The sequence below is a fragment of the Spermophilus citellus genome (assembly GCF_964194105.1).
Source record: "Spermophilus citellus genome assembly, chromosome: 2".
Lineage (NCBI taxonomy): Eukaryota > Metazoa > Chordata > Mammalia > Rodentia > Sciuridae > Spermophilus > Spermophilus citellus.
Window position 1 is genome coordinate 198,079,700 of NC_138183.1, and position 14,240 is coordinate 198,093,939.

At 38.5% G+C, this 14,240-nt stretch overlaps 1 protein-coding gene across 1 annotated transcript in view; it reads right to left on the reverse strand.

Moving 5' to 3' along the window:
• Positions 1 to 675: 675 nt before the first annotated feature.
• The window catches only part of LOC308641748 (tripartite motif-containing protein 5-like), a gene marked incomplete at its 3' end in the record, with an annotated part of 34,290 nt that continues 20,725 nt past the window's right edge, over positions 676 to 14,240 (reverse strand). The window contains exons 5-8 of the mRNA XM_081280359.1: positions 3,387 to 3,409; positions 1,979 to 2,079; positions 1,682 to 1,708; positions 676 to 1,283 (exon numbers count right to left, since the gene is read on the reverse strand). Of these exons, the coding sequence (XP_081136485.1) occupies positions 676 to 1,283; positions 1,682 to 1,708; positions 1,979 to 2,079; positions 3,387 to 3,409 (759 nt within the window). The remainder of the gene's footprint in view (positions 1,284 to 1,681; positions 1,709 to 1,978; positions 2,080 to 3,386; positions 3,410 to 14,240) is intronic.

Below are 14,240 nucleotides of genomic sequence, written 5' to 3' on the forward strand. Positions count from 1 at the left end.
AACAAATACTCATTGGGACACTTCAAAAGATACTTTGTACTTCATTTATTTTCTCACACTGATCCAAAGTATCAGGTACAATTTTTAAGCCAAAATCATTATTAAAAAAAAAAAGCACATCCATTTTTGTTGTTGTTATTCAAGGTTATACGGCTAATCTGTAAAGGGACAGTTTCTGAACATAGATACTCCATATACAAAACAACTACTGTTAGTATATACCATTTAGGACACATCTTCTTAACTCCTTGATTCCTTGATGAATAAGAAGCATCATGGGTAAACTGACATGGGTTAAGGGGTCATTCTATAGAGGTACTCCTATGCATAGCCCTCAACAATATAGAAAGGTGGTAGAAACTCTCCTTCATCTTCTGTCAGTAGCAAAAAAAGAAGAGAGTTTTCAAGATTTGGCAGAGGTGTTACCTCAACAATGGGATTATTTAATGAGGATTATTTAATGGTCATTTTGCCTTGGAAGCATGGGAGATGATGGAGGGATAAATCCTCATATGAGGATTTATAAATCCTTATACACATCTATGAGTGAAAGACTTCCTAACAGAAATGCTGAAGACAGCAAGGAAAGGTGGATAAAATGGTGCAGATGAGCTCAGGTGCATAGGATACACAAGGGCCAGAGGCACTACACAGACAGAGTGAGAGTAAGAAGTTTCAAGAGCTTGGCCACTGGAGTGTCATGGGCTCTGGACAGGTCACAGGATTGAAATAAGGAAAAACTTCCTTAGGAAAGGAACAATTGGAGAATTTATAGATAAGAAACCCATGGTTTGTAACATTGTAAAAAGAAAGTTCACGAGCCTCATAATCTAGGAAAACCCCAATATGTTGTGGAGGAACAGTCACAGAGAGGACCAAGGTCAAAGGATCATAGTGAACATCCTCCGCAAAAGCTTTATATTCAAATATGGGAAGCCTAGCATCCTCCACAAAAGGATTATATTCAAATGTGTGAAGCCCTATAACCCAATAGCCACATTTAGGTTGATAATTTTTACTCTGTCCGTGGAAATTTGAGGATTGAAAATAACTTCTATCACACAACCCCAGATACCAGGCCTTCTTCTTGGACACATCTACCATCCAGTAATGTTTTCCTGATGTGATAGGTGGGTAGCCCAGAACACCTTCGTGATAATTCCCACGCTTGCGCGAGTGTTCAAATACAGGCTTGCGTGAGTAGTGAGGTACATATCTTAATTGTCTCTGGTCCTTAGAAATGACAATATTTGGATTGTTGCTTGGAGACAGTGTCAGGTTAACTGTAGAAAAATTAGAGTTACATGACAGCTACGATTTAGCTTTATTTGTGATGTTATTAAAGGAATCCTGAGAAGAATTTAAGAAGTGGAATAAATTCTGATCAGAAGTCATAGAGAGGGCTGGGACTGTAGCTCAGTGGTAGAGGGCTTCCATAGCATGCATGATGCACTGGGATCGATCCTCAGTACCACATAAAAATAAACAAATAAGGCATTCTACCCATGTACAACTACCAAAAAAAAAAAAAAGTCAGAGAGATAGGACACTGCAGAAACAAGGTATGTGAGTGACTGTTGGAAGGAGCAACATGGACCTTAAAACATGAGAACTATCAGAGAAATCAATTCTGAAAGACGTTGAGAAGACTGTGGCTTATGATACAATAATTTCTGCTTACCCCAGTAGCGTTGAACATTTGTCAGCTCTGAAATGATAAAAATTCATAGTGTGAAATACAAAGGTGTCAGCACTGAAATCCATTCCCTTTCCAGATTAGGAAAAGGAGGAGGGATATCATAGGGCAGTAAACTGGCAAGTGAGGATGAATGGCCACTCCCCATTAAATATGATCACATTGTGAACACACAGAGTCCACTCTCCCTTGTCTCCTCTACCCATACCTAGAAACCACACCTTCTTCCCCATCTGTCACCTGCCACCACTAGAATCACACACTTAACCTAGCTCTTCTCACCTTGAGACACCTGCAGCATCCCCTTCAGATCAGGAGCTCGGAATACTCTTCTTTGTTCCTTGGGGAAAGTTTCTGGCTTCCTCAGCATTAAGTCCTTATACCTAGGGATAGAAAAAGTTGACCCACACTTCAGACCTTGTGGTCCCCACCCGACAACAACGATTTCTTCCCATCATTTCACCCCATTGATGCACTTGAACTTTCTTCACCAAGGATCCTGAGAAGGGAAGGGAAGATTCCTAACTCTGAACTCCTAAGAAATATTTCATGGTCACCTCCCTATTTACTTTCTTTGTGATCTTGTGAGTGTCTTAACATCTCAGAAGCATAGTTTCTAAAATGAATCAAGTTGCCCCTCTCTCTCTACCTCCTAGAATGCATGGTCAATGGTGAAATATTGAATTTTACGAAACTCTGGTGTCTAAGAAAAAAGAATATGAGGAAAATCAGTGCTATGAGTGTGTGTTCTCAAGAAAATGTTCAGAAACTAAGACTGCAGGTCCTGGCTCCTGGGTATTTGAGAAATAAGAAATGTAATAATCATATCTGGAAATGTTCAAAGCTTATTACTAATAGGGAAGCCCTCAGGTGACATCTGAGGTCTCATATTCTCTGGGGAAAAATGTCAAACATTTGGGAAGAGCAATACTATGAACACAAAAGTCATAGTAGTCTTAAGTCTATGTTTCTGAAAATATGCACCTTTCCCAAAGTATGCGATGCACATGGATCAACTGATTCTGGTGTGTTGCTATCCTTGCACACCAAGGCAGTGCCTTCTGGAAACTTCAACTTAGTTCCTGACGGTTTAGCCTCCTTATCATGCAACTGGAAGATGCTTATACATACAGAAACTCTTTCATACACTTTATCCCTGATAGACCAACTTCAACTTCAGTCAAGATTTTTAATTATCCAGGGATTCTAGTTTGTTTGTGAAAATCTAAATAGAAATCACAAAGAAGCCCTTGGTCTCCTTTATTCCCAGAAGAAACATACAAACATCCAGGAATTGTCCCAAAGAGTAATTCTTAGTACTTATCAGACAAAGAAGAAAAATCTTGCCTACAGTAAATAAAGCAGCCATTAAAACTGCAGCCAGAGCTAGAAGTAGGCACATGAGGGCAAGAAATGGTGGTGCCACAGGGGGTCTAATGTTAGAACATCTTATCCCCAGGACAACTACTGTTTCAAACTCTGACCTCCACAACCCAAGTCCCCATCATAGAATCTGTCTAGTCTATACAATACTCAAATCGTGATTTGTGACTATAAATTTAATATAATACTATATCTAAATTTACCTGATCTGGGAGATGTTGTATTCTAACAGAACGCCAGATAATTCTACTAACTACAAATCTCTTCTTACTACACAAAAGGATCATCCCTGGTATCGCACACGTACCTTCTCATGACATCATTCATATCCTAGAAAGAAGGGGGGAAAACACAAGTTACGAAATCACAGACTGTCCTCACTGACCAAGCTTCATCACATTGTCACCAGCCCCTGCTCTGCTGAGAACAGAGATGCTCACAGTGTGATGAACAAAATAGTAAAGATAAATTCAAGGGCTGGGGATATAGCTCAGTTGGTAGAGTGCTTGCCTCACATGCACGAGGCCCTGGGTTCAATCCTCAGCACCACATACAACACAAATAAAAATAAAAAAAAGATAAGTTCAAGCCAGTCATTCCATGGCTCCCCATGAGATAATTTAAATAAAGCACAATTCGTTCACTTATTCAACATTTACATAAACTGATATACTATTATTTGCCAAGTATAAGCAGACTCTGGATAACCAAAGTTGAGTAAAAGACTGAAAGAAAGAGGAAAATGCCAGAAATCTACATAAGGCAAAAAAAAGTCTTCAAAAATGAAGGGAAATAGATGTAATACCAGAAGAGAATTTAGAGTGTGTTGCTGGCACATGAGCTTGATGATTTTTTTCTTTTTTCGGATTTTTTTGGGGGGGCCGTGGGGGGCCCACTGGGGATTGAACCCAGACACTTCCTCAGTTAGTGAGACTGACCTTGATGGAACTTTCGATTCTCCTGCCTCAGCCTCCCAAAATATTGGGGTTATGGCATGTGCCATGGTGTGTGGCACAGTATTTAAAGATGTTCAGTTGCAACCAAAATTCCTTCAACACGTGGGTCAAATTCATAGAAAGAAATGAACTATAAAAAACTCTATAGTTCATTTCCCAAATTACTTCTTAATAATTTGGAAATATATTAACATAATAATTAAGTACTACTTTGATAATTTATATATGTATATTGTGTGTTTGTGTGTGTATATATAACAATAAGCTCACAAAGAAGGAGGAAGGAAATGAAGTATTTGTGCCAAGTTTCTATATTTTGCAGGAATTAAGTTAGTATTGATGTGAAGTAGATTGAGACAGAATAGAGTGCATTTTGTTATCACCAGGTCAAGCACTAAGACAACAAAACTACAGCTAGAAAACCAGGAAGACTAAATTTCTATCCTGGAATATATTTATTCAACAACAACACCAAAAAAAGGCACTCAAGAGAAGAAAAATACCAAGAAACTTCAGAAGAAATATAGAACACAAATAACAAAGTAGTAAATATAAACACAATTATATCAGTGACTACACTGAATTCTATGGTCTCCATATCCTTATCACAATAGAGATTGTCAAATAAACATCAAGCAAAAATAAATGACATAAACAGGCTAACAATAGATGAAAAAAATGTTCTTTAAGAGTTAATAAAGGTGATCAAATGTAACTAAACTGACTAAAGAAAGAAAAAGAAAGGCCAAGTGCAGTGGCACAGGGGATCACAAGTTCAAAGCCAGCCTCAGCAATTCAGTGAGGTCATAAGCAACTTAGTGAGACCCTGACTCATAATGCAAGGATGCTTCAACATACAAATTTTAACAGAATGTAATATTAAAACCATATGATGATTTCAAAAGATACACAAAAAGCATATCATGAAGTTCTATATCCTTTCATGATAAAAACTCTCAACAAATTAATTACACAAGGAATATACAATAAAATAAAGTCCATACATGACAAACTCAGAGGTAATATCATAATCAACAGTGAGATGGTGAAAACCCTTCTTCCAAGATCAGGAAAAAGCCCATTTTCACCACTTTTGTCAACATGGTACAGAAAGTCTTAGCCCAAGCAATTAGGCAAGTAAAAGAAGAAACAGATATGCAACATGGAAGTTAAATTTTTCCTCGTTGCAGACAACATGATCTTATTGAAAACCTTACGGATTTCACAAACACACACACAGAAATCTTAGAATAAAAAACTAATTCAGTAAACTTCTAGGATGTAAAATCAATATACAAAAGTTAGTTGATTTTCTATACTAACAACTACCCAAAAGAAATGAAGAAACCCCCACTTATAATAGCTATAATAAAATAAAATACTTAAAGTTAACAAGGAAGTGAGAAATCTATATACTGAAACCTATAAAAAAGTTGATACAAAAATTGAAACAGACAAAAAAAGTGGAAAGATATCTTGTGCTAATGGGTTGAAAAAACTGATATAGAGAAACACTAAAATATTTCAAATTCAGCTAAAGGAGCAAAGCTGGAGGCATCACCATGAGTTTAAAATCTATAACAAAACTATGCTTTTTTTTTTTTTAATAAGCACTCTACTGACAAAGCTATATTCTCAGCCCTGATCTGTAATCTTTTTAAAAAAATTTTTTATTTATTTTTTAGTTTTTGGCAGACACAACATCTTTGTTTGTATGTGGTGCTGAGGATCGAATGTGGGCCACATACATGCCCGGCAAGTGTGCCAGCCCCAACAAAACTATGCTAATAAAGACACAAAACAATGGCTATGAAAACAGATTTACTTGCCAATGGAAAACAATAGGGAGTCTGGAGGTTGGTGGAAATGGGTGTATTTATGGTCAGTTGATTTTTAATACGCTGTGTACCAAGAGTACACAGAAGGTTCAGGCATAGCAGCAATGCCCACTAAACCAGTGACTTGATCATATGTTCAAGCCAGCCTAGACAACTCAGCAATATCCTGTCTCAAAAAAAAAATAAAATAAAATAAAAAGGGCTAGGGATGTACCTAAGTGCTAGAGTTCCCCTTGGGTCAACCCATAGTGCTGGGGGTTAAGTACGGAGAAGAAAGGACTGTCTCTTGAATAAATTGCATTGGGACAACTGGATAACTATATGCAGAAGAGTGATAATTAAGAACATATCATACCACATACAAAAATCATTTCACAGTAGATAAAAAACTTCAACATAACACACGGAAGTATAAAACTACTTGAAGAAAACATACTGCAGTACTCCATGTCATTGGTCTGAGCAATGATATTTTGACTGAACCCCAAACCCTGGCAACAAAAACAAAATTAGAAAAATGGTATTACACCAAACTGAAAAGCTTGTGCACAGAAAAGGAAATAATCAACCAAATGAAAAGACAGGCTACAGAATGGAGAAAACATCTGCAAAGCATATGTTTTTAAGGGGTTAATATCCAAAATATATAAAGAACACATATACACGTATAATTGAATAGCAGAAAAACAAACGTCCAATTTAAACACTGGCAAAGGACTTGAACAGACACTTCTCAAAAGAAGACAAACAAACTGTAGGTATATGAAAAAATGCTCAAAATCACTAATCATCAAGGAAACACAATTTAAAACTACACTGAGAGATCTCACTTCACACTTGGTAAGAAGACTATTATCACAAAGGAAAAGCAAGCGTTGGCAAGGACACGGAGAAAAGGAAACCTTGGCACAATATTGGGGGAATGTAAATGAGCACAGCTATGATGACAGAAAATGCTAGGAGCCACAAGCAGATAAATGATGCATGGCAACTTTGCTTGTAAAGTGACGCCAGCTAGCCACTGAGATGATATGATTATGTTAAGATTTACATTCATATGCAAATTGGGCTCCTGCTGTTCACCTTGGCCTGCTACTGGACTCAAGTTACGGGACTCCTGGAGGGTTCCCATTGGTTGGGGAAGGATAGTAGGAGGAAATTCCGGGGGAGGTCCGGGCCTCCCGATTCTGGGGGATGCACGGTTCCGGTGGACGCCGGCGTGGGAGGACCGGTTTTGCCTTGCCGGCGCCTACGGAGTATTGGTGGCTTTTTCTAAAATAAAGTTTTGTTCCTGCTCGATTGGCTCGTGATTCTGTGCCCAGCCAAGACTGCGGCATTTGGCGGCCCGTGCGGGGAACGCCTGAAACTTAGCGGTGAGTAAAATTGCTCGCCCCTGAGGGAAGGCGACAGGATGGGTGACCATCTCAAAAAACAATGTGTTCTTGTTTTGATTTATTTTGTTTTTATTTCGAGCTCCCTAGCCCTAGAATTTTCTCAGGCGAACTGGGAAAAATGGTTGGCTCAGGTTTGAAGTTATTCGGCCCTGAGAAAGAGAAAATTGACACAACCATTCTCTGTTCCGTTTTTGTTTCATTCTGTTTTGGCTTAGTTTTATCCTATCTTATTGGGTTACGTTACCTTTATAGTAGATTAGAATCCAGTAAAAAACAAACCGAAAAACTGTTAAGTAAATTGTTAGAGGTCCAAACTATGGTAGAAAAAACGCTAGGTCAAGCAAAAGAGAAGGTCTCTCAAGCTAGTCAGACAGAGGAAAATTTAAAAAAAGAAAGCTTAGAGGAAAAACAGCCATCAGGTGGAGAATTACAACAGGAGGTTGCTACTAACTCCGTTCTATCACCAGAGGGCGTAATTCAACCAACAGCTCCATCTACTGCTGAGCGGCCCTCAACTCCCGTAGTTGATGGACGGAATTCTGAGACAGGACCCCAAAGATTAGCATGCCCTGTACTTGAGCAGGCAGGAGGGCAACGAATTCACCGTTCTTTAGATTTCAAAACAATAAAGCAATTAAAGGAGGCTGTAACAACCTATGGGCCGCAAGCTCCCTTCACAATAAGCATGGTCGAATCTGTTACCAACTTGGACATGACACCAACAGATTGGGCTAACATGTGTCGATCTGTGCTAAACGGAGGACAATATTTGTTATGGAAGGTTGCCAATGAGGAATTTTGCATGGAGACAGCTAGGCGAAATGCAAAAGCCGGTTACCCTCAAAGAAATATAGAGATGCTATTGGGAAAGGGACCTTATGAGGGTCAAAGACAGCAAATTGAATATGACCCTGGCGTATACGCACAAATTGCTGTAGATGCAGTTAGGGCATGGAAAACTTTACAGGGGCATGGAGACTTACAAGGTCAATTATCTAAGGTAATACAAGGAACTAATGAACCTTACGCTGAATTTGTAGATAGACTTATCCAGGCAGCCTCTAGGATATTTGGAAATACAGAACAGGTAATGCCATTTATAAAACAACTGGCTTATGACCAAGCAAATCGTTGCTGCAGAGAGGTCATTAGACCATGGAGACATGAAGATTTAAACACATATATTAAATTATGTAGAGACATTAATGAACAAGGGCAAGTCTTAGCAGCAGTACAACAGGCATTAGATGCCAGGCCAAAAACATGCTATAATTGTAATCAAACAGGACATTTTAAAAGGAGTTGCCCCATAAGAGGAGGGTTTAACAAAGCTGGGTATCAAAGGAATAGAATACCGGGTATTTGCCCACGATGCCATAGAGGGAAACATTGGGCTAATGAATGCCATTCTCAAACCACCATAGAGGGTATTCCGTTGTCAAAAAATGGACAAGGACCAAGTGTTTACCCACGATATCGTGGAGAAAGGTATCAAGCTCCATTGCCAAAAAACGGACTAGAGGGCCCAATGCCCCGGGGCCCAAAACCACAAATATATGGGGCAATGGAGGAACCCAGCAGCACCATCAAGGTAGTGCCCAGGACGCATTATCCATTAAATCCCTCATCAGACAAACTAGAGGGAGCGCAGGGCTGGACATCTGCACCTCTGCCAGAGCAGTACTAACTCCAGAGATGGGAGTTCAAATCATTCCCACAGGAGTAAAAGGACCTCTTCCCCAGGGAACAGTAGGCTTATTATTGGGACGCAGTTCTTCTACACTAAAAGGACTTATGATAAGTCCTGGGGTAATTGATCCCGATTATGAAGGTGAAATAAAAATTATAGCTAGTTCTCCAAGAGGTATATCAGTAATTTCACCAGGAGATAGAATAGCACAGTTATTAATAATACCCAGCCTGCATGATAAATTTTCCAGTTGTAATGTAGAAAGAGGTTCCAAGGGATTAGGCTCCACAGGTGTATATTGGGCTATGCTGTCTTTAAATTTAGATTCTAGCCCAATGCTAAAATTAAATATTCAAGGACATGACTTTAATGGGCTGCTGGACACAGGAGCTGACCTCAGCATCATATCTCGTCAAGAATGGCCAAAACATTGGCCATTACAACAAGCCACTCAAACGCTTCGAGGCCTAGGAGTGGCAACAAATCCCCATAGAAGTGCTATGGTATTAGATTGGAGGGATCCTGAAGGATGTGAAGGAACTATACAGCACTATGTATTGGATCATCTTCCCATAAATTTATGGGGACGAGATGTCCTAGATCAATTAGGATTGACATTAACAAATAACATCAATTCTAACACGCCCACTACTAGGGCTAAACAAGGCTTTAGGAAAGAAAAAAGATTAAGAGAACAAGAACAAGGTATGACAGCACCTATTCAAATAGATCAAGAAATAAGTAGACATGGTTTGGGTTTTCAGAAAGGGCCACTGAGACAATCAAAATTACTTGGAAATCAGAAAGACCAGTGTGGGTTCCTCAGTGGCCCCTGACTAAAGAAAAGATACAAGTAGCCCATGACTTGGTCAGACAACAATTAGCAGAAGGACATATACAACCTTCCATATCCCCCCATAATACTCCCATTTTTGTCATTAAAAGAAATCTGGTAAATGGAGATTATTACAAGATTTAAGAGCCATTAATAATGAGATGGTTATTATGGGACCTGCTCAATCAGGGATTCCCCAATTGTCTGCTTTACCAAAAACCTGGCATGTTTTAGCTATAGATATTAAAGATTGTTTCTTTTCAATTCCAATTTATCCCGAGGATAGTCCACATTTTGCATTTACTATCCCTGCACTGAATCATGAAGGTCCTGATCAGAGATATGAATGGAAAGTACTCCCTGAATGGATGGCTAACAGCCCAACTATGTGTCAAATTTATGTTAATAAAGCAATCCAGCCACTTAGAAATCAAAATCCTGAACTACAAATATTTCACTATATGGATGATGTGTTATTGGCACATAAAGATAAAAACACATTACTAGAATGTTATGCCACACTTACAAACTTATTGAAAAATTATAATCTAGAGATAGCAATAGATAAAGTACAATTAAATCTTCCAATTAATTATTTAGGGGTTCTATTATCCTCAACCATGGTCCGTCCACCAAAAATTCAAATACGAGTAGATCAACTCAAATCACTTAATGACTTTCAAAAGTTATTGGGAGACATAAATTGGATAAGGCCTTATCTAGGCATACCAACAGGAGAGTTAGGACCTTTATTTGATATTCTAAAAGGTCCATCAGATCCAAATTCACCCCGCATGTTAACGCCTGAAGCAAGAAAAACATTAAAAATCATTGAAACATATATGGAAAATATGCATTTGGATAGAATTGATATAAGTTTGCCTTTATTATTTATTGTACTACCAACAAAAAATATTCCTAAAGGAGTATTTTGGCAGGAAGGTCCATTATTGTGGATACATTTATCTTATTCTCCTAACACTATTCTTACTAGATATCCTGAGGCTGTAGGACAATTAATACTCAAAGGAATAAAAGCAGCAAAGGGAGTATTTGGGATTTCTCCCAATAAAATTATTACTCCATATACTATGAATCAAATTGATGAATTAGCTAATGAGTTAAATACTTGGGCAATAATCATGTGTAAAACTAGTGTTTCATTTGATAATCACTTACCATCTAATCCATTGTTGTCTTTTTGGTCTAAGCATCCTGTAGTTTTTCCAAAAATGACAAGAAAAACCCCTATCATAAATGCTCCATATATATTCACTGATGGGTCAAACAATGGTACAGCAGCAGTAGTTACTCCTGATCAAACTTTTATATTTTTAGTACCCAAACAATCAGCTCAAAAGGTAGAGCTTAATGCAGTATTACAAGCTTTTATGATGTTTAAAGATTCTGTATTTAATTTATTTTCTGATAGTCAGTATGTAGTTAATGCTATAGTATCCCTTGAAGATGCTGGTAGGATTTCACCTTCTTCTACTGTTTTCTCTTTGTTTTCCGCTATACAAAGTCTAATCTGGGATCGAAAAGATCCATTCTTTATAGGTCATATCAGGGCACATACAGGATTGCCTGGAGCCCTTAGTATGGGCAATGAACTAGCAGATAAATCTACACATGACATACATATTTTCTCCACAATAGAAGAAGCTATAAATTTTCATAAAAGGTTCCATGTCAATGCTAATACTTTACAAAAGCGTTTTAAAATAACTAAAGTACAAGCCAGACATATAATAAAACAATGTCAAAATTGTGTGACATTTTTACCACAAGTTAATCTTGGAGTCAATCCTAGAGGACTGATACCTAACCATATTTGGCAGATGGACGTCACACACTTGCCAGAATTTGGAAAATTAAAATATTTACATGTTACAGTTGATACTTCTTCCGGATTTTTGATGGGCTCCCTTCATGCCGGAGAAAAAACTAAAGATGTTATAGCTCATTGCTTACAAAATTTTGCCACTGTGGGCGTTCCTATACAGTTAAAAACTGATAATGGTCCTGGTTATACTTCTGCCTCTTTTAAACAATTTTGCTCATCATTTGGTATTACTCATATAACAGGAATTCCATACAATCCACAAGGACAAGGCATAGTTGAAAGAGCTCATCAAACTATTAAAATGTACTTATTAAAACAAAAGGAGGGAATTGGAAAGGGTTATATATCCCCCAAAGATAAACTTAAAATAACCCTTTTTACTCTAAACTTTTTAAATTTGGATTCATCGGGACTTAGTGCTGCGGAAAGACGTTTGTACCCAAAAAATGTACATAAGCCTAAGGTACTTTGGAAAGATATTCTAACAGGACAATGGAAAGGCCCGGATCCAGTGATAGTCTGGAATCGGGGCGCTGACTGTGTTTTCCCACAGGAGGAACAACAACCGATTTGGATTCCAGAGAGATTAACTAAAACAATTTCTACAGAAAAAGAAGATGATTTGACTCAAATCCATAACAGCTGACATCCAGAGCTCCAGCTTGGCTATTCTTACATCTGTGACAGTGATTAACCAAGGTGTTTTTTTTCAATATCTATTTTATTATTGCATTTTTCCCACATCATAAAGTTCTATTTTATTTTTGAGCTCATACAAACCTAGGTTAATGTTTTTCTGATCAGTTTTATTTTTTGACTGTGTTTTATTTTTTGACTGTGGAGTTTTTAAACATTGCAATGGAGATTTCACCTAGGTATAGCTACAAGGCCTTTATTTACTATTGTCTTATGTGTTGTATGTTTTGTGCACACTTCTGTTTTGTGTTGTATGTCTGTATGTGTGTATGTCCATATTTCTTATATGAGGAGCGCTCATGAAAAAATGGATCTGAATTTTTTCTTTATTCACGTGATTTATACGGTTTAATTTAAATTAGGTGAACAGCTGTTAATGATTGTTTTTAAAGATGGTTAAAAGATCTGTTTGTTTACTAATTTAAATTAGGTGAACAGCTGTTAAGGATTGTTTTTAAAGGAGTTTAAGAGATCTGTTTGTTTACTTTCACCTTTCCTTTTCATTATATTTAATAATTCTGTTCAGGATAATGTCTCTTTAGCATCATTACCAGAATTTCCATCTCCATCCCAATTCCGGTGAAGACTGAGATAAAACCAAACTACAGCTTCTATGATAGCTATCACAGTAAACTGTATAAACTCATGCATCAATGAATATAACTCAACAAGTAATGCTCAATCAAGGACTTGATTTACTTTGGGAGGAAATGGACATATTGATAGACTCCTCCAATTTGAACTGCTTGCAGAACTTGCCTGGACTATATATCAGTTGCATACATTGTGAAATATCATCTGGTGCACCGAATTGTGGTACTGCTGGCATATCTTTGCTGATGGTGTCATCAGTGATGCAATTTCCTTGCCAGCTCACCCCATGTTAATTGTGGTAATACTGGCATATCTTTGCTGATGGTGTCACCAGTGATGCAATTTTTCCAAAGGAGCCATCAATTGGCTTGGTGTCGTGGCATTTCTGTATCCTCCTCCCTTCTACTAGTGATGGTCTAAAATTTGGGGGCCAACAGAGGTGAGGCAAGAACCTCACCCCCCCACTGGTGCATAGGCCTATCCACAAGCATGGCTGAATGCTGGACCGGTAGTCAGTGACGGGTTGATCTGATTACAGTGGATTCAACCTAAGACAGGAAGCTGACGCCTAAAGGTCAGTTCTCCCATGACGGGTAAGAACCATATGTTGAATTGGACAACCTACCAGGCACGGTCCCTAGCCACATTGCTTGTTGCTTAATTAAACAGAAGGGGGCAGATGCTAGGAGCCACAAGCAGATAAATGATGCATGGCACCTTTGCTTGTAAAGTGACGCCAGCTAGCCACTGAGATGATATGATTATGTTAAGATTTACATTCATATGCAAATTGGGCTCCTGCTGTTCACCTTGGCCTGCTACCGGACTCAAGTTACGGGACTCCTGGAGAGTTCCCATTGGTTGGGGAAGGATAGTAGGAGGAAATTCTGGGGGAGTCCGGGCCTCCTGATTCTGGGGGACGCGCGGTTCCGGTGGACGCCGGCGTGGGAGGACCGGTTTTGCCTTGCCGGCGCCTACGGAGTATTGGCGGCTTTTTCTAAAATAAAGTTTTGTTCCTGCTCGAGTGGCTCGTGATTCTGTGCCCAGCCAAGACTGCGGCAAGAAAATATGGAAGCTCCTCAAAATATTGAAAATAATCTAGCCACCCAGCAACTGGGACTATATCCAAAGTATATGAATAAGTATGTCCATGAGATATCTCTCAGATTTACTAAAACACTATTCACAATAGCCAAGTTTTGGAATCAACCTAAGCACCCATCAAAGGATGAATGGATAAAGAAAATGTCTCTTTCTCTCTCTCTCTCTCTCTCTGTCACACACACACACACACACACACACACACGCACAC